General features: G+C 50.1%; 2 protein-coding genes across 5 annotated transcripts in view; one reads left to right on the top strand and one right to left on the bottom strand.

The window, feature by feature from the left end:
- The first annotated feature begins 2,319 nt into the window (after positions 1-2,319).
- EMC4 (ER membrane protein complex subunit 4) lies at positions 2,320-15,847 on the top strand. Its single transcript, XM_073565018.1, has 6 exons — positions 2,320-2,485; positions 3,293-3,381; positions 3,708-3,819; positions 7,070-7,223; positions 7,328-7,488; positions 15,710-15,847. The coding sequence occupies exons 2-6, from the start codon at positions 3,302-3,304 to the stop codon at positions 15,743-15,745; spliced, it is 543 nt and encodes a 180-aa protein (XP_073421119.1). The 5' UTR covers positions 2,320-2,485; positions 3,293-3,301; the 3' UTR covers positions 15,746-15,847.
- A 42-nt stretch (positions 15,848-15,889) lies between these two features.
- Positions 15,890-19,490, bottom strand: part of SLC12A6 (solute carrier family 12 member 6) — a 74,307-nt gene continuing 70,706 nt past the window's right edge. For all 4 annotated transcript variants that reach the window (XM_073565015.1, XM_073565016.1, XM_073565014.1 and 1 more), the window contains one exon: positions 15,890-16,846. In XM_073565015.1, the coding sequence (XP_073421116.1) occupies positions 16,755-16,846 (92 nt within the window). In that variant the 3' untranslated portion in view covers positions 15,890-16,754. The remainder of the gene's footprint in view (positions 16,847-19,490) is intronic.

Raw genomic sequence — 19,490 nt, 5'->3', positions numbered from 1 at the left:
ACGAGGTGTACGAAGTGTACGGAGCGGAGCCGCGTGTGTACGAGGTGTACGGAGAGAAGCCGCCTGTGTACGAGGTGTACGGAGAGAAGCCGCGTGTGTACGAGGTGTACGGAGCGAAGCCGCGTGTGTACGAGGTGTACGGAGCGGAGCCGCGTGTGTACGAGGTGTACGGAGCGGAGCCGCGTGTACGAGGTGTACGAAGCGTAGCCGCGTGTGTACGAAGTGTACGGAGCGGAGCCGCGTGTGTACGAGGTGTACGAAGCGTAGCCGCGTGTGTACGAAGTGTACGGAGAGGAGCCGTGTGTGTAAGGGGTGTACGGAGAGAAGCCGCGTGTGTACGAAGTGTACGGAGAGAAGCCGTGTGTGTAAGGGGTGTACGGAGCGGAGCCGCGTGTGTACGAGGTGTACGGAGCGGAGCCGCGTGTGTACGAGGTGTACGGAGCGGAGCCGCGTGTGTATGAGGTGTACGGAGCAGAGACGCGTGTGTAGGAGGTGTACAGAGCGGATCCGCGTGTGTACGAGGTGTACGGAGCGGAGCCACGTGTGTACGAGGTGTACGAAGCGTAGCCGCGTGTGTACGAAGTGTACGGAGCGGAGCCGCGTGTGTACGAGGTGTACGGAGAGGAGCCGTGTGTGTAAGGGGTGTACGGAGAGAAGCCGCGTGTGTACGAGGTGTACGGAGCGGAGCCGCGTGTGTACGAGGTGTACGGAGAGAAGCCGCGTGTGTACGAGGTGTACAGAGCGGAGTCGCGTGTGTACGAGGTGTACGGAGCGGAGCCGCGTGTATGAGGTGTACAGAGCGGAGCCGCGTGTATGAGGTGTACAGAGCGGAGCCACGTGTGTACGAGGTGTACGGAACGGAGCCGCATGTGTACGAGGTGTACGGAGCCGTGAGTGTACGAGGTGTACGGAGCGCAGCTGCGTGTGTACGAGGTGTACGGAGCGGAGCCGCGTGTGTACGGAGAGAAGCCGCGTGTGTACGAGGTGTATGGAGAGGAGCCGTGTGTGTAAGAGGTGTATGGAGAGGAGCCGCGTGTGTACGAGGTGTTCGGAGCGGATCCGCGTGTGTACGAGGAGTACGGAGCGGAGCCGCGTGTGTACGAGGTGTTCGGAGCGGATCCGCGTGTGTACGAGGTGTACGGAGCGGAGCCGCGTGTGTACGAGGTGTATGGAGCGGAGCCGCGTGTGGACGGAGAGAAGCCGCGTGTGTACGAGGTGGACGGAGCGGAGCCGCGTGTGGACAGAGAGAAGCCGCGTGTGTACGAGGTGTACGGAGCAGAGCCGCGTGTGTACGAGGTGGACAGAGCGGAGCCACGTGTGTACGAGGTGTACGGAGCGGAGCCGCGTGTGTACGAGGTGTACGGAGTGGAGCCGCGTGTGTACGAGGTGTACGGAGCGGAGCTGCGTGTGGACAGAGAGAAGCCGCGTGTGTACGAGGTGTACGGAGCGGAGCCGCGCGTATATACGAGGTGTACGGAGCGGAGCCGAGCGTGTACGAGGTGTACGGAGCGGAGCCGCGTGTGTACGAGGTGTACGGAGCGGAGCCGCGTGTGTACGAGGTGGACGGAGCGGAGCCGCGTGTGGACGAGGTGTACGGAGCGAAGCCGCGTGTGGACGAGGTGGACGGAGCGGAGCCGCGTGTGGATGGAGAGAAGCCGCGTGTGTACGAGGTGGAAGGAGAGGAGCCGCGTGACGAGGTGTACAAAGCGGAGCCACGAGTGCACGAAGTGTATGGAGCGGAGATGTGCGTGTATTTTGGCATGGGGGGGCCCCATTTGAAAGTTTGCACCGGGGTCCATAACTTTGTAGTTACACCACTGCGTAGGAACCTCACAGCACAAGGCCACATACCCAGCTAGGACCCCCACCTTCATGTAACATGCCGGGGCACAAGAGATGAGTACTTCGCAGACATGACTACCGCCCCGCGCCACGTTACCGGGGTACAGTGACTGCACACTTGTGGTTTTAGACTGGACAACCCCTTTAATAGCTGCTGCTGTAAAAAAAAACAAAAAACGGATTGCATACGGACTGTACATGGATGGCACGTGAGTAAAAAATTGTCACAGTTTTCTGGATGAAACTGACGATTTTTTTGTACTGTGGTGTGAACCTGGGCTAAGTCTCACTCATGGAATAAAACGCCACCGTCCACACCACAGTGCCATCTCCCTTCCACCGAGCACCTGTAGAGCCCTCCTGTATAGAAACACATCAATGCTTGACTGCTCAGCAGTGAGTAGTACTACTGATCTGATTACACGTCATGTCCTCAGAAGACGCGAGATTTCACGCCGAATTACTGCGCTCCGCCAAAATCATACACACAGGCTTCGGCGACGGCAAAATGGCTGCCGCGGCAGCAGAGAACGTCTCCGTACGGCCTTCCCTCTGGTGCTGGGAGTGGGTGATTTGCTGGCGTCACTAAGAAGCGTCTTCCGGCGTCAACATCTGTGGTCTCTGCCAGCGGAAGATTCTGACGGTAATGAGCCGGGTGGTGATGGGTTGTATCACCCTCTATCTTACAGGGCTCGTCCAGTACCGGACAGCCCCTTTACCCTCCAGCCGTAACATAACGTCTTCTGTCCTAAATGTGTCAATATTGTAAGGTCCCAAATTCCCTCTTACTGGACTACTCTCCCCAGCGGCTCAGTGATGGGGGCCATGTTGGCAGTAGTGCAGCTGGTGACCGCTGCTGCCCCAGTGTGCCGTCCGTATGTAGATAAGGAAGAGAGGAGACAAGGAATGATGAAATTGGGATTTTACAATAGTTCCAGCCATTTTGGAAACCTTTCTATGGGCTGAATAACTCCTTTATAAAGTGACATCCTCTCCCCCATTGATTCCTGCTGATCTAGTGGTCATAACGTCAGTAATCGTGCTGTATGTGGGTTCCTGCTGAGTCCGGCGATTGGCTGCAGTGGTCACATGAATGATGTATATGGCGTCACTACTGCACACAGAATAAATGTAATATAACTGGACTTTTACTGATAATAAAGATGGCGGTCCTCGTAATGAATGACTCTAGTGTGCCTCCTCACCAAGAATAATGCCATCTTGGTGACCCGGGGTCTAAATGTTTCCCTTTCTCGTGCTTCACTTGTTTTGGAAGATTTGGGGCTGCTGAGAAGTGACGGTCGCCCTCTCGGCTCCGCTGAATGGCTGGAGGCACAGGTGGCGACAGTGTTACCATATGTTGGCCATTTCCCAGGGGGCAGATTAGTGGGCGTAGTCTGTAAACTAATGTTTGAATAAGACTCTCTAATGTGTTCTGTTTTCCCATCAGGACCCAGACATGGCAGCGTCATCACATTTAATTGCAAAAAGTGGACGGCGCTTTAAATGGGCCATTGAGTTCAGTACTGGTGGGACCAGGTATGTTCCATCTTTTCTTATGGAGCCGCACACCTAGAGGACATCAGTGCTTCCCTCGTTTCTTGCCCCCACAATAACTCGCACATCACCAGGGTTGGGAACATTTACAACAAACACCCCTTCTTGGGGTAAGATGTGAGTGGCCGCCTGCAGATAACCACATTGTTCTGTAGTTTGGTGCTTTTCATCACATGGGGTGTCCCAAATGGAGGAAGCAGTTGTCTAAATGTGACCACCCTTTTACCAATTCTCTTTTGTTTGTACCATACTCCTCTGTCTACAATGTCTCCCCACACTCATATGAATTCCTTTTTCTATGCTGTTAGGGGTCGCGGTGAGAGGAGCGCCCCTCAAGACAGCATGTATCCTGTGGGATATTCTGATAAGCAAGTCCCAGACACCAGTGTACAAGAGTCTGACCACATTCTTGTAGAGAAGGTAATGCTGACGGCTGGGGCTTATAATGATTGTAGCTTGTCTGACAGGTACATAATTCATTATTTAAAGCAGAGGTGGGGAACCTCAGGCCCACAAGACATTTCTGGCCCTCAGTGACCTTTTATCCTCTCGCCAGGCAGGTTCCCGGGGACCGCAGTGTTGGGCCAGCAGCTGTAGTTTGTCGGCCACCGGTCCATTAATTGTTCCCTACTGAACGACGAGGCGCGTGCAATGAAATATTACATCCTGACACCCGTGCCAGCGTCAGGATGTACTTTGTGGACGCAATTTGCGCGGTGCCCAAAGGATTATATAAATATCCAAATGATCATTGGCAGAAAAAAGATTCCCCGCCCCTGATTTAAAGGGTCATGCGAGTATGCATGTATTCTCTGTTGGGCTACTATTGGCCAAATAGCACAGATTACCCATGACCTCTGAGCTAATAGTAGATCAGACACGTTCCTGTAATCTTCTGCCTTTAAAGGGAAGGTGCCGCAATTTTTATTTTTCTATTAATCATTATTCATAATTTTTAATAGAAAATTAAATGAACTTTTAATAGTTTTTTTTATATATTCATATTTTCTTCAGCCACTGGGGGCTGCCATTTGCTTTTGGGGGCTGTAAGTGTCTGAACACGACACTTTCACACCTCAAATATGGCAGTCACTGGGCATAAGAGACTGCGTTCGCCATCAGACCACATCTCTTGTATTGAGACTGCCTTAGCTGTGACCTGGGTACACCCCCTGGTCTGTCCAGGTCACAGCCATCTTTGTGGAGCCAGCAGTGTATGCTGCGGGCTGCACATGCCGCTTGTCATCACACACATTGCACAGTGCGTGTGATGACAAGATTTGCTAGGGAGCCAAGGTCCTGCGTGAGGTATCATCGGCAATGATCAGCATCCTGGGATTAATAGTACATTAGCAGACTGCTGATCACCGGTGTGACCACAGTGTTCGGTGCACAGCAGAGTATTTATCACCCCGCTGTGCCCTGATCACTGGCACAGCTTTGCCATGACACCGTGTAGCTTACATTGCACGCAGCTCTCTTCTCTCGTCGAGCAAAGCTGCTCCTAGTGTCAGAACGCGGGGGGGGGGGGGGCAGAAATAACAAGACATCGGAGAGCAACAGTGCAAGATGTGAGCACTCGTATTTGTTGTGTGTGGTGCTCTCTGCCCAGCACACTCCAGGTAACCTGTGCAGCTGCTTTGCACCTCCTCTTTATTGTTGACCATAGCAGATTAGAGTGTGTGTTGTACTATGTGTATTTTCCTGTGTGTATGAACGTATGTGGAGATACGGGGGTCAGCGGGTGCTCTAGTCCTCTAGCCCAAAACCGCATGGACCAGAACTCATCCCACCGAACGCCCACTTTCCTTTTAATGTGGACATAATACTACTCGGACAAGACGGTGAGGTTAAAACAGTGTGGAAATACTTTATTGAACCACAAAACAGGCAAATAACACATAGAACAGTCCAGGAAAATACCCAAGATGGTGCAAAATTATTCCCTTCACCCTTCCGCTGACTCGCTGGGACAATAGTAGCTGTAACTTCAGAGCTTCCTGGGCTGACTTCCCCCACCTGTGGCACGCACAGAGAGGAGGTACCGATAAGTCCATGTAGATACAAGGCCAGTTGACCGGAGGGTCACAACCTGGCTTCTCCGACCATCTCCATAGAGCAAGGTGACAGGCGAGTCCCAATCCTGGTTTTCCCAAACGTAACCATGGGGCTCAGGTGACCGGTGTGTCCAAATCCTGACTTCTCCAAACATATCCATGGGTTCAGTGATGGTCAATGGAGCAGATCTGTATTCTTCCAGTGGAGGCCATGGTCCCCTATGCCAGCATCCTGTAGAATGTCAAATCTATGTCCCTCGTGATGGAGCCATGATGTTCTGGCTGCTGTCCTGTAGAGTGGTCCTGGCTGTAGTTTTGTAAAGAGGCTCTGGTTCTTTGGATCTCTTGGATAACTTGTTACAGAGGCATATACCACTTGTATAGTTCACAACTGTTATCCTTCAAGACATCATTCAGAGTTCAGGAGGAAGATGTGATGAGATTTATTCACATTGTTTGAGTATTTAATCAATTTTCATAGTTTTTACTCCTCTGTTTTGCAAGTCAACAGGTCCCACACAATAGTCAATCAAATATTATTAAATATCCATTGTTCAATGACGCTGCATCCCTGTCTTGCAAAGATAGCAGACAATAAGCAGTAGGTGCTGGCATATAAGAGGCAAGCAGCAGCCATTCAAACATATGAAAAATCAATGTGTAAGACTCATATGACAACAGTCTATGGCTCTTAACCAACTATAAAAAAGACATGTGGATAAATAATATTAAATACTGCATTGTCACAGCGTGCATGTGTATTTTCCAGTGTGTATGAGCATGCATGTGTATTTTACTATGTATAGTAGAAAAGATCGCAGCTTCAAGTAAGATATACAGTATAAGGTGAAGAGATATCCGAGACCGCTGTGGCTAACCCCGTCACGCGCCATGCTCCCCACACCGCTGTGGCTAACCCCGACACGCGCCATGCTCCCCACACCGCTGTGGCTAACCCCGTCACGCGCCATGCTCCCCACACCGCTGTGTCTAATCCCGTCACGCGCCATGCTCCCCACACCGCTGTGTCTAATCCCGTCACGCGCCATGCTCCCCACACCGCTGTGTCTAATCCCGTCACGCGCCACTGGGCACTGTATCTAGATACTTGTAGTGTATCATGTGCTGCGAATATTCCCAGCGTATCTAACCCCAGCTTATGATACAGCGAGCCGCACCAACTAACAGTATCGGTGCTGCCGTGCGTCTTTGGTGACACTGTCTACTTGTCTGTATCACTGAGACCCAAAACTTCATCCTTTATCTTTTTACAAACACCCAGAAGGGGAGGAGAGGGGTAACGTCAGACACATGTAAGCAGATTCAGCCCACGTTTGCTGCAGTCGTAATGTGAGCTAGCTGTACACTAGGATTTCATAGCAAGTTTCAGCAGCTGCTCCCGCTAGTGCTTAAAAGTGGAAATACCAAACCTTTTTTAAATGTTTCATATTTTACTAAATTAAAAACAAATAATATTTAAGCAAAATACTTTTTCAATTGTTGACTTTTTTTTTTATTGGCACCTTCCCTTTAAATAGGACAGGATATTAAAGTGACAGACCTGCTGTAACTTTAGTGAAACTATTTGCTGACAGTCCTGTTATTTTGAACAGCGTTGCTGGGACATCGCCCTGGGACCACTCAAGCAGATCCCCATGAATCTATTCATAATGTATATGGCTGGGAACACAATTTCCATCTTCCCCATTATGATGGTGTGTATGATGGCATGGCGACCCATACAAGCACTGCTTGCTACACCTGCTAGTAAGTGATTTTTTTTTTCCTTTCAGTAACTAATATGAGCCATGTATTTTTTAAAAAGGTAAAAAAAAACAAAAAACAATTTTACTGCTTTTTTTTTTCTTAAGCCTTTAAGCTCCTGGAAAGCTCCGGTCAGCGGTTTCTCCAAGGCTTGGTTTATCTCATTGGAAACCTTCTGGGTCTTGCATTGGCGGTTTATAAGTGTCAATCTATGGGACTCCTGCCCACGCATGCTTCTGATTGGCTGGCCTTTATTGAACCACCCGAGGTTAGTCTTCATTATTTATAATAAAGTGACGTTATTGTGATATGTGAAGCTGCAGTGGGTCTTTGTATAGGCATTTTTGTGTACTCACCGTAAAATCCTTTTCTCCAAGCCAATCATTGGGGGACACAGAGTCAGTGAGACAGTGGGTGTTATGCTGCTGGCCACTAGGAGGACACTAAGTTAACCAGAAAAAAAGTTAGCACCTCCTCTGCAGTATACACCCTCTCGCTGGCTGAGATTTCTCCAGTTCGGTGAAAAAAGCAGTAGGAGCATAAACAGTCAACAATAACCATGACTAAATCAAAGCCTAAGAATGCTACAGTGAGACAATAGGCTAAACAGGGTGGGTGCTGTGTCCCCCAATGATTGGCTCGGAGAAAAGGATTTTACGGTGAGTACACAAAAATCCCTATTTCTCCTACGCCTCATTGGGAGAGACAGTGGGACGTCCTAAAGCAGTCCCTGGGTGGGGAGCATATGTCTGCTAATACCCCATGTACCACTGAGTCAACACTGAGGTACTGCCGATTGCAGGCTGCGTCGGGCCGAGAGCCGCATCCGCAGAGGCCCGTGAATGAATTTGGTAACGTCTTGTAAAAGTATGCAGACTGGACCAAGTCGCAGCCTTGCAGACCTGTCCTGCCGAGGCCTGGTGCCGAATGGCCCACGAGGCGCCCACTGAGCAGGTAGAGTGCGCCTTAATCCCTGCTGGGACAGATGCGTTCCTGACACGGTAGGGTTCCTGAATCGCCAAGCGAATCCACCTGGCTAGCTTTGCTTTTGACGCGGCTAGACCCTTCCTATGCCCCTCTGGAAGCATGAACAGGGTATCTAACTTGTGGAAGGGAGCCATCCGCGAGATGTACCGTCTCAACGCCCTAACCACATCCAGGGTGTGGAGGGCCTTCTCAATGCGCTGGACTGGCGCCAGACAAGAGGAAGGCAAAAACAATTTCCTCGTTGAGATGGAAGGAGGAGACTACCTTGGGCAGGAAGGACGGGGCCGTCCTGAGAACTACCTTGTCCTGATGAAAATTCAGGAACAGAGAACGGCAGGACTGCCAATTCCGAAACTCGTCTGATTGACGTAATTGCCACCAGAAAGACCACCTTCCAAGAGAGGACGGTCAGTGACACGTCCTGCAGCGGTTCAAAAAAAGAGCCTCCTGTTAAGGCCCCACGAGAAGGTGCCACATGGGAAACTCCCTGAATGAATGTCTTTACCTGAAGTTTGGTGGCAATTTTGTGTTGGAAAAAACACTGACAAGGCTGAAATTTGGCCCTTGAGCAAGCTAAGCGCGAGGCCTGATTTTAATCCGGATTGAAGGAATTCCAATATGGCTGGAATGGGAAACACCAGAGGTGAGCGACCATAATCCTTGCACCACGAAAAGGTTTTCCAGGTGGGGTGATAGATGCGCCTGGACAGGCTTCCTAGAACTAAACATGGTGGAAATCACATCGTGAGAGAACTCAGCCTGTGCTAAAAACCAGTATGCAACGCCACGCCGTCAAAGACAGGGCCCCGGAGTTCTGGTAGTAAATCGGGCCCTGTGAGAGTAGATCCATGCGATCTGGAGGTCGCTAGGGGACGTCGGCGACTAGTTGTATTAGTTCTGCATACCATGCTCGGCGCGGCCAATCTGGCGCGACTAGGATCACTGGTACTCCCTTCTCTCTGATCTTCTTGATGACCTTCGGAAGCAAGGGAAGAGAAGGAAAGATGTACGGGAGCCGGAACCGGTGCCATGGCAGAACCAGGGCGTACGCGCCGATGGCGCATGGATCGGGCAATGAACCGAGGCACCTTGTTGTTTAGTCTTGAGGCCATGAGATCCACATCCGGAGTCCCCCAACGATGACAAATCTGCTGAAAGACTTCCGGATGAAGAGACCACTCTCCCGAGGCAATGCCTTGGTGACTGAGAAAATCTGCCGCCCAATTTTCTACACCCAGGATGTGGATTGCTGAGATGGGCGAATGGTTGGTCTTGGCCCAATGGAGGAAGTGACTCACTTCCTCCATGGCCATCCTGCATCGGGTACCTCCCTGGCGGTTGATAGACGCTACAGCCGTGGTGTTGTCGGATTGGATCCTGAAGGGGAGACCTGCGAGGAGATGGTGGAAACTCTGTAGAGCTAAGCTGATCGCTCGTATCTCCAAAATGTTGAAGGGGAGACGTGACTCTCGGGTCGACCAACGACCCTGTGCCATGTGGTGACCAAAGACCGCACCCCAGCACCCCGAGAAGACTTGCGTCAGTGGTTACTACCAACCATCTTACTGGGAGAAAAGACCTCCCTTGATTCAGGGAGGACCTCAGTGTCCACCACCTGAGGGGTTGCCTGCCCCATAGGGACAGAAGAATCCGACGGTCCAGGTAGAACGGGTTCTTGTCCCAAGCTAACAGCAACGCATGTTGTAAGGGATGGAAATGGAACTGCTTCCATCGCAGCCACCATCTTTCCGAGAACTCTCATGTTGAAACGAACGGAGTGAGAAACTGGTCGGGAAAGAGCCCGCGCTGCCTGTTGTAAGGCTTGGTTCTTTTCTGGAGGGAGAATGACCAACCCGCGGGCAGTGTCCAAGATGATTCCTAAAAAGGAAATCTGCTGGTTTCTGGGAAGACTTTTCGAAGTTTATCTTTCACCCCAGGCACAAAAGTGTATTTACTGTTATATCCATGGATTCCTAGCAGGCTGGAAGGGACGGGCCTTTGATGAGCAGGTCGTCCAGATACGGTAACACCACTACTTCCTGAGAGTGGAGAATGGCCATGACAGCCGCCATGACCTTGGTAAAGACCCTGGGGGCGGTGGCGAGTCCGAAGGGCAAGGCAACGAACTGGAAGAGTTCCTCGTGAATTGCAAAACGCAGGAACTGCTGGTGGGATGGGCAGATTGGAATGTGAAGGTAAGCGTCCTTGATGTGGCTGGATGCTAACAACTTTCCTTTTTCCATGGAAGCGACAACTGATCGGAGAGATTCCAGTCGAAATTGCCGTACCCTGACAAACTGATTTAACAGTTTGAGATCCAGAATGGGTCGCATCGTCCCGTCTTTCTTTGGAACCACAAAAAGGTTTAAATAAACTCCTCTGAACCTTTTGTGATGAGGGACCGGAATGATGACTCCAAGAAAATTCTATCTTGTATCCGAGGACACCAGCTCCCTGACCCACTTGTCGTGGAAAATAGGCGACTGCCTACTTTGTCGGTGTCCGCCAGATACCGCAACAAGTCATTGGGTAGATCTATGAGATCTGGCTCCCCTAGATCCAGAAGCCCTGGGCCTGGGTTTCCAAGAGCGGCTAGGTCTGTATGTCTCCGCGCGGGGACCGACCTGATCCGTAAGAGAAGAGGAGGGCCAACCGGAATTGTTGCGAAAAGATCGAAAAAGGCGTCGGCTGTTGGTTGCAAAACGGCCGAACAGCCTTTAGTTGAGGAAGGAATTTACTTTTGAAAGGGGAGAGAAGTCAACGATCTTTTAGATGTGGCATCCGCCCGCCAGTCGCGGAGCCATAGGGCTCTTCTAATGGAGATTGCATTAGCAGCAGTTTCAGCAGGGCAATTGGCGGCATCTAAAGAAGCATCTACTACAAAGTCTGCTGTGGGAATTATCTGCCTGGCGACAGTGGTTGCCTCCGGAGGAAGATTGGTGCCGTGGAAGGAAGTAATCGAGACTTCTGCCCAAGCGGCCATTGCCTTAGTGACCCAAATTGCTGCGAAAGATGGAAAAAAAGCGCTGCTCCTGAAGCTTCAAAAACTGAACAGGCAAGGTAGTCAATTTGACGATCGGAGGGGTTTCTGATTGAGGAACCCTCAGAAACGGATAGGAGCGTTTTAGAAGCAAGACGCGATACAGGAGGGTCCACCGGAGGGGACTGTAACCAATCCTTCATTAGGTCTGTATGAAAAGGGTATTTAGCCTGAGTAGACTTTTGCCCTGTGAACCGCTTATGTGGCCGATCCCTATGTTTCTGGACGGCTGGTAAATAACCTGCGCACACGCTAGGTTTTCTTAAATGAGATATAGGGAGTGCTGGAGCGGGAATATTTTCCTCATCCAACTTCAGAATCATGTTGACTGATTCTACATGAGAATCAAGCAACTCTTGATCAGTTGGGGGATTCTGAGGGGCTGACATGTCAGATTCGAATTCAGAGTCGTGCTCGCTGTGAACCTCAGGAGAGGGCAAGCGAGAGACAGGAGTCGCCGATGCCGAGGCGCGAACGACTACGGGATGCGTCATGGGGTCCGCTTTCTAGAGACCTGAACATCCCTTGAACGAGTGCTGGTGGACGGTTCCCGGCCGACGCCAGAGCCCTCCTCGGGAGGTACGGACGCTTTCTGACTTAGAGTCCTCCTGAGAATATAGCCTGGGTCAGAGTCCACCGACTGTGACCGGGGCGCAGCCCACTCAGGGGTACTGAATGCAGGAGGCCCTTCAGCAGCAGTGGCGAGGGACGTTGGAGCGCAGGTCGGGGCGCAGTCTGGGTCGCAGTCCGTGCATAACAGATTAGTCTGTGCACTGGGTAAGGCAGACTTGCAAGTGGTACCCACGGTGAAAAACGCAGTGTGCTTGTTCACAGCCCGTTTAGCCTCCTTAGATTGAGGCATAGCGCTCCTGAAAGGGATAACGGCAGGGAATGTGCCGGGAAGGGGTTAAGCTTTAATCTGAGGGTAGATGCAGCTTACCCACGGTCCTGTGCTGGGTCCCCTGGGAGGAAAACGGTGGCCCTGTGGTGTCACCTGGTATCCGGCTGTCCAGAGCAGGCATTGCGCTCCTGAAAGGGTTAACAGCTGAGGTAACAGACATGGCCCCCGAGATTAGAATTGCGCGTCTCGTAAGTAATGAGAGGCGCCAAGAGGAGGGGGCGGCGCTATGCAAATTGCGGCCTAGCAGGCCGTAAAAACCAGGGTCTAAATTTTTGGCCTACCCAAGCGCCGAGAGCGGGGGGGGCTGCGATGGGTCGCCGGTGCACAGCCGTTAAGTCAGCGCTTCTCCCGGGGGCCAGGACCCGACCCCATACCTCCACTCCTGTGCTCAGGCAGTCGTCGCTGTCCGGGGTCTTCCATGCAGGTGCGTGTCTCATCCTCCAGGCGATGTAGCAGAGCTGGAGGAGGTCTTAAAGGGGTATGCTCAATCGATCCCCCCTGTGGTAGGGGGACGGAGAGCTATGGGGGTGATTCAGGGCATCTGAGAAAGCGCTGCTCAAGTCCTTCTCCATGCACTCCTGTGCTTCGTCCTGTTGCGCTTGCCCTCGTATTCGTGGAGTACCGACCGTAAGGGAATCAGCCCCCATTCGTCGCAGGAAAGTGTACAGGGAGGTATACTCCGCGTGCTTGCCTGTTGTTGGTTCGGGGGAGAGCGGGCCGTAGAAAGGAACAGTCGCCCCCTTCACTCCGTTAATTAAATAATTTACAGAAAATTTCAAAAATGAAATAAAAACGGTGGGGTCTGAAACCAGACCCAAGTGCCCCCTATAGACACTAAGCAAAACTGGAGAAATCTCAGCCAGCGAGAGGGTGTATATTGCTGGGGAGGAGCTAACTTTTTTTTTCTGGTTTACTTATTGTCCTCCTAGTGACCAGCAGCATAACACCCACTGTCTGTGTCCCCCAATGAGGCGTAGGAGAAAACAAGATAGCTGCTGGCCCCAGATGATAAAGGATGTAAAAATGGAAACCAAGACACTAATGTGATCAGGGCCTTGGTGTTTCAGTTAATCACCATTTGCAATACCTCTGGCTATTAAAGGGAACCAGACAGCTTATACATGCTGACTAGTGAAACAGGCAATCCCTGCATGTGTTGCGGCTGTTGAACAACCGCGAGACATGCAACTGCAGGGACTCAGAACTTATTTTTTGATCACGCTGAAGTCGCTCGGTTAACACATGAGCATAGTCACTCATCACTATTGCTGACCGAGTTACTGCCAGCATTGTTATGATGAGTCACCGAAGGAGGAAAAAACAAAATACTAGCTAAGTCCAGAAAAACCAGAGAGGTTGGCAGCTATCGGATTGCAGACCCCTGAACCTATCCACAACAACTAGCAGTAGCCGTGGGGGGTTCCTACGGTGCCCTAGACCCCTCGATCACAGCCGGAGAACCACATAGCCTAAAGACAGAAAGGGAAATCTAAACTGCCCCAGAGCAGACCCCAAAGCAATAGGCAGCCCCCAACATATAATGACGGTGAAGCAAGATGAAAACACTAACACAGATAGAAAGGTTGAGCAAATTATGGGGCCCCAAGTTAACTAAATAGGACAGGATAGGAAAGCTGCTGTCTGCCATCCGCAAAAACCCTATCCAAAATGAGCCAACCGACTGATAGGAAAAACAGGCCCTGAAGTCGCTAGGCTTCAAAAGACTATATCAGCACTCAGGTATATTCTGAAGACAGAGCAAAAGATCAACAGATCAGAGACAAAAATGGAATTCAGCTCACCCCCGGCCGGGGATGGCAGAACTCCCAAAAAACAAGGCAAAACAAAATCAAAACTGAAGAGTACAAAGCAGAGCAGAAAAACTTAGCTTTGAGACGCAGGAATCAGACTGGTCTCCAAGAATCCAGCAGGATCACCAGCAAGGCAGAAGGGCGTCGGCCGCCTTATATCCAGTCCTCAATTCCAGCCACCCAGTCATCATCTAGCTGCCCAGGTGTTTGGTAATCAGCCTCACTACCTTTCTTCACCAGAGGAGGGAGTTCATCAGACCTCAATGGTGAAGGGAAAAATGAACTCACAACAGTACCTCCCCCTTGAGGAGGGGTCACCGAACCCTCATCCATGCCACCAGGGCGATCCGGGTGAGCCCGATGAAAGGCACAAACCAATCTTTTGGCATGAATATCAGAGGCAGAGACCCAGGAATTGAATTATCCTCCTGACCATAACCCTTCCACTTAACCAAATACTGGAGTCTCCGTCTAGCCAGACGGGAATCCAGTATCTTCTCTACCTCATATTCCATGTTACCTTCAACCAATATAGGGTCACATAGCCTCGTGCTCGGGTACAGAAATTGAAAAGCCGACCCTTGGGGAATTTACACCCCGGGTTCAGCTCAATTGCAGTCATAACTCCTATGAGGAGGCAAAGACGCAGACTCATTCTCACTAAATACATCATAAAAGTCAGCCAGATGGAATTCAGCTCACCCCCGGCCGGGGATGGCAGAACTCCCAAAAAGCAAGGCAAAACAAAACTGAAGAGTACAAAGCAGAGCAGAAAAACTTAGCTTTGAGACGCAGGAATCAGACTGGTCTCCAAGAATCCAGCAGGATCACCAGCAAGGCAGAAGGGCGTCGGCTGCCTTATATCCAGTCCTCAATTCCAGCCACCCAGTCATCATCTAGCTGCCCAGGTGTTTGGTAATCAGCCTCACTACCTTCCTTCACCAGAGGAGGGAGTTCATCAGACCTCAATGGTGAAGGGAAAAATGAACTCACAACACAGCATGTCTGACATTGGCTGTATGATTTCAGCCAAGTATATTTCCCTCTGCTGCTGTGTTTTAGAGAAAAAAAACACATCAAAAACTACAGGGGACTAAGCTGCACTGGAGACCAGTCACACAGGTTTCTCACCGCCACGGACTGTCAGGTCTTTCACTGCATGTGTGTATACATAGGGAGACGCCGGTCACTGAGGAGGAATCGGGTGAGAAGCCACCAGAGAACCACCTGACGGATTTTAACGTATGTGTTGTTTCCTCTGAAATGTTGCAGCAGAGTCAGATACTTGACTGAAATAATGCAGCCAATATTTAATACATACTGCCGGTGGATCAGTCAGCTTGTATTAGCTGTCATGCTCCCTCTAGTTTACATCCAACACTCATCATTCCCATGTGACAGATGGCTGGCTGCATGGACATTGTGTACTCCTGCCAGTCCATCATGATCATTAGGGAAGAGACAAATTGCCATATTACTTGGGGCAGGGATCACAACGCTCTGACTGGCTGTCAGCTTTCACGACCCGAGTATGACACCATGTATTTCTATGCAGCTGTCAAGTCAGGTGTGCCGCCGGCCAGTCCGTGCACTGCTTTGTGATCCTCAGAGTTATATGGCCGTCTGACTGTTCCCTTACCTTTAGTGCAGGATGAATCACTACATTTACAATCCCATTGGGACAAATAATGTAAATCTCATTCTGCTTGTGCCCATCGGCTTGCTTATTACTTTACCTTTCTTCTTTTAGAGAATGGAGTACAACGGAGGTGGCCTCTTACTATGATTCCTAACCATAGCGAAGCATACCCAATGCAGCCGACACCGCCTTTTCAGATTCCTGCCGTATTTTTAGTTCTGTTCCCTTGTAATAAATTATTATACCTACTGTATGGTGTGGATTATATCATTCAAAACAATCACAGCCGACTATATAGAAAACGTTTTATTCCAGCGTTTGTTTGGAACATCCTATAAGAATGAACAGAATGACTGACGCAAACAATGACGAGAGGGGAGGAAGCTGCTGCATTGTCAGTCCTAGCATCATTCCCTTGACAACTGCTTGTTCCCACACTTCATTAATGATCATTACAGAAACATGTAACCCGTGGAATGACACATCTACCAATAAATTAAAACTGGGTGACTTGTTCTATCCTGCTAGACATAAAAATGTGCAACACAAATAAAAACATGAAACATTTTCTTTGTTCCTGCTGCTCTCGATGTACAGCCCCAGAACACAGGACCTTCCCACAGAATGAGGACAGACACATGGTTTTGGATGTAGAATTCGGAAAGGAGTTTGTCTACAAAAAAAAAAAATGCATACTAAATAGGGTCATTTGAATGGCCATGTTCCCAGCCATGTGCGGAGTTAAGGCGTGCCAACTCATTGTACCTCTAGTGAATGAACCCCGGTTTTCTCTACCCCACCCCTTATAAAAACTTTTCTGAATGACTGGGGACCTTTCTGATATGTTGTAGAAGCATTTCATGCTCTCTGCTGCATAGAGTTCAATGAGGGATCCCTGGACAAGGTTAGAAATACTGTTCTAGTCATCCCTTTTGTTACCCACCATGTGCCTCCAAATTCAACTCAACACCACCATGTTTTTTGGCTTGTAAAGGGTTCAGGGCTTCTTTAACTTCTGCAAGTTTTCTAGTTTTCTGTTGCCCTCACAGAAAAACTTCTATGAATGGTTTGTATGTTCAGTAAAGCAACATCTTCATAAATATCTGTTGTCTTCTGCTACAGCTGGAGTAATGCACCTTGTAACAACCTATGTGTATTAGGAGTAGATGGTGATGACCTCTGTGCCACCACCTCTCACTAGCAACACTCGCTCCAGGCCTTCAGTCAAGACTTCCAGGAACTCCATATCTGGAGAAATCTGTGGTTAAGGAAAAATATGCATCAAGTGTATATGGAATCAGACTGGTTTCACAATGTTTGTATTAGGGCTTGTTCACACCCTGTGTTTTTGCCACACTTTTTTCCTGTGCATTTTTGACACTGAAAAAAACAAGACGTTTTACAGCACTAGTAAAAATGAGTGAGATTTCTGAAATCACATGCTGCTTTTTTTTTTTTTTCTTGAAGATACGAGCCAAGAAAGCATTTTTTCAATTCTGCAGCATGTCAATTTTTCAGAGTTTTTCAGCATTTTTCACCTATTTAAATGAATGGTAAAAAAAAAAAAATACATAAACATGTATTTCACACAGAATGTGTGCACAGACCCATAGGCTATGTTTATGTTTTTCTGGCCTTCAAAAATGTTTTTCAAGCAGAATCCACTTCAGCAAACTTTCTGAAGGGGGGGGGGGGGGGGGGAGTACCGTATTTTTCGGACTATAAGACGCACCGGACCATAAGACGCATCCCAATTTTCAGTAGGAAAATAGGGGGAAAAAAAATGTGTCAAATGTGTCTTGCAGTCCGAATTCAGCTTACCTGGGAAGGGATCCGGCACAGGTGGAGAAGTAGTCACAGGGGTCATTCAGTGGTCCAGGCTCGTGCGGTGGCGGCTCTGTGCTGGGGCAGCTGCGCTGGGGTAGGAGCAGCTGTGCTGGGGCAGGGGCAGCAGTGCTGGGGCAGGGGCAGGTGGGCTCTGTGGTGGTGGCAGCGAGCTGTGCTCCGGTGCAGGGGCGGCAGGTCCGCCGGCATTTCTTCGCAGCCCGGAGGCCCCCGCACTTCCCTTGCTGGCCGCCGCCATGTTGCGGTGGCCTCCGGGAGCATGGACACCGGAAAGATGGCCGCCGGTCCGGGGACGGCGCATGCGCGGGATCAGATCTCGTCCCGAGATCTCGGGGGACGAGATTCAAATCTCGGCAACGAGATCTGAAGCTGCGCATGCGCCGTCCCCGGACCGGCGGCCATCTTCCCGGCGTCCATGCTCCCGGAGGCCACCGCAACATGGCGGCGGCCAGCAAGGGAAGTGCGGGGGCCTCCGGGCTGCGAAGAAATGCCGGCGGACCCGCTGCCACCACCGCACCGCAGAGCCCTGCCCGCTGCCACCAGCCAAAAGGTTAGTACCGTGTATTGCGACCATAAGACGCACCCCCCACTTTCCCCCAAAATTTTGGGGAAAAAAGTTTGTCTTATGGTCGGAAAAATACGGTATTTTCCGATATGGTTTTGAAAAAGGGGTTTTTCCCCCTCTCGTCTTATTTGCCAAATTTTGATTGGACAATATCATGTTTGGAGATATCACTCACGGTCTGTTTCAGAGAAAAACCAGCTACTATTTTTTTCCCCCACCATGTGGAAACTCTGTACCACAGTTTTATTTTTGTGTGTGTGTTGTTTTTTCGAGGCACTCAAAAATGATAGGTTTTCAAGTAGAAACCACTTCAAGAAATGCTCCTTCATGGAAGAGTGTTTAGTTTCCTCATGAAAAATCGCAACACTGAAATAATAAAAATATACAAAGTTTGGTAGCGCTGGAGTTGTACTCATAAGAATCAGGTCATTTTTACCTGACCATGCATTCCATAGAAATGAAACACCAAGGTTACTTACCGGTAGCCGGTTTTTCCGGAGCCCATGACGGCACACATGAGAGATCCGCCCAGTCAGGACAGGAACCCTACTGAAGATAAAAGGGGCGGTACCTCTCCCTCGCTTCAGTTGGTTTACAGAGCATGAGAGGCCCCCCGGGTTAGTACACATGGTAAAACTATCACCACATTATATCTAACTAAAAAAGCACCCAAAGTATAGTGCACACCAAAGAAGTGAAAAGGGGGGGGGAATATACAGGTGCCGTCATGGGCTCCGGAAAAACCGGCTACCGGTAAGTAACCTTGGTGTTTTCCCGTCTCCCATGACGGCACACGAGAGACTTTTGTAGAATTAGACACCTTAGGGAGGGACCACCGCTTGAAGCACCCTTCTACCAAAGGTTAGGTCAGTAGAGGAAGATAGATCAAGTCGGTAGTGCTTAAAAAAAGGTTGAAGGTGAGGACCAAGTAGCGGCTTTACAAATCTTCTCAATCGATACCTCAGCCTTCTCTGCCCAGGAGGTAGCCACGGCTCTGGTGGAGTGAGCCTTGATGCCTTCTGGAGCCGGAGCGCCGCTTGCGGAGTAGGATAACATAATGGCCTCCCTGATCCATCTGGCAATGGTACTCTTAGCTACCCCGTGCCCTTTTCTACTACCCTGAAAGGCTACAAAAAGGGACTGATCTTTCCTCCACTGACTAGTTACTGACATATATTGTAATATGGGTCTTCTTACATCTAATGTATGGAACTTTTGCTCCCCAGGGTTTCTAGGATTGTTACAGAAAGATTGCAAGGAGATCTCCTGAGTCCTATGAAACTTTTGGACTACCTTGGGGAGATAGGCCGGGTCTGGTCTTAGAACCACTCGGTCATCCAAGATCTGTGTATATGGAGGACATACACTCACTGGCCACTTTATTAGGTACACCATGCTAGTAACGGGTTGGACCCCCTTTTGCCTTCAGAACTGCCTCAATTCTTCGTGGCAGAGATTCAACAAGGTGCTGGAAGCATTCCT

The sequence above is a fragment of the Dendrobates tinctorius genome, unplaced genomic scaffold (assembly GCF_039654945.1).
Source record: "Dendrobates tinctorius isolate UK_male_01 unplaced genomic scaffold, ASM3965494v1 ptg000516l, whole genome shotgun sequence".
Taxonomy (NCBI): domain Eukaryota; kingdom Metazoa; phylum Chordata; class Amphibia; order Anura; family Dendrobatidae; genus Dendrobates; species Dendrobates tinctorius.
This window is presented reverse-complemented; position numbering and strand designations above follow the sequence as displayed.

What these genes read in the sequence shown, in the direction of transcription:
- EMC4 (XM_073565018.1), top strand. Translation starts at nt 3,302, where the DNA reads ATGGCAGCGTCATCACATTTAATTGCAAAAAGTGGACGGCGCTTTAAA. An exon ending in TTCAGTACTGGTGGGACCAG is followed by an intron (nt 3,382 to 3,707) that starts GTATGTTCCATC and finishes CTATGCTGTTAG; the next exon opens with GGGTCGCGGTGAGAGGAGCG. An exon ending in CCTTTATTGAACCACCCGAG is followed by an intron (nt 7,489 to 15,709) that starts GTTAGTCTTCAT and finishes TTCTTCTTTTAG; the next exon opens with AGAATGGAGTACAACGGAGG.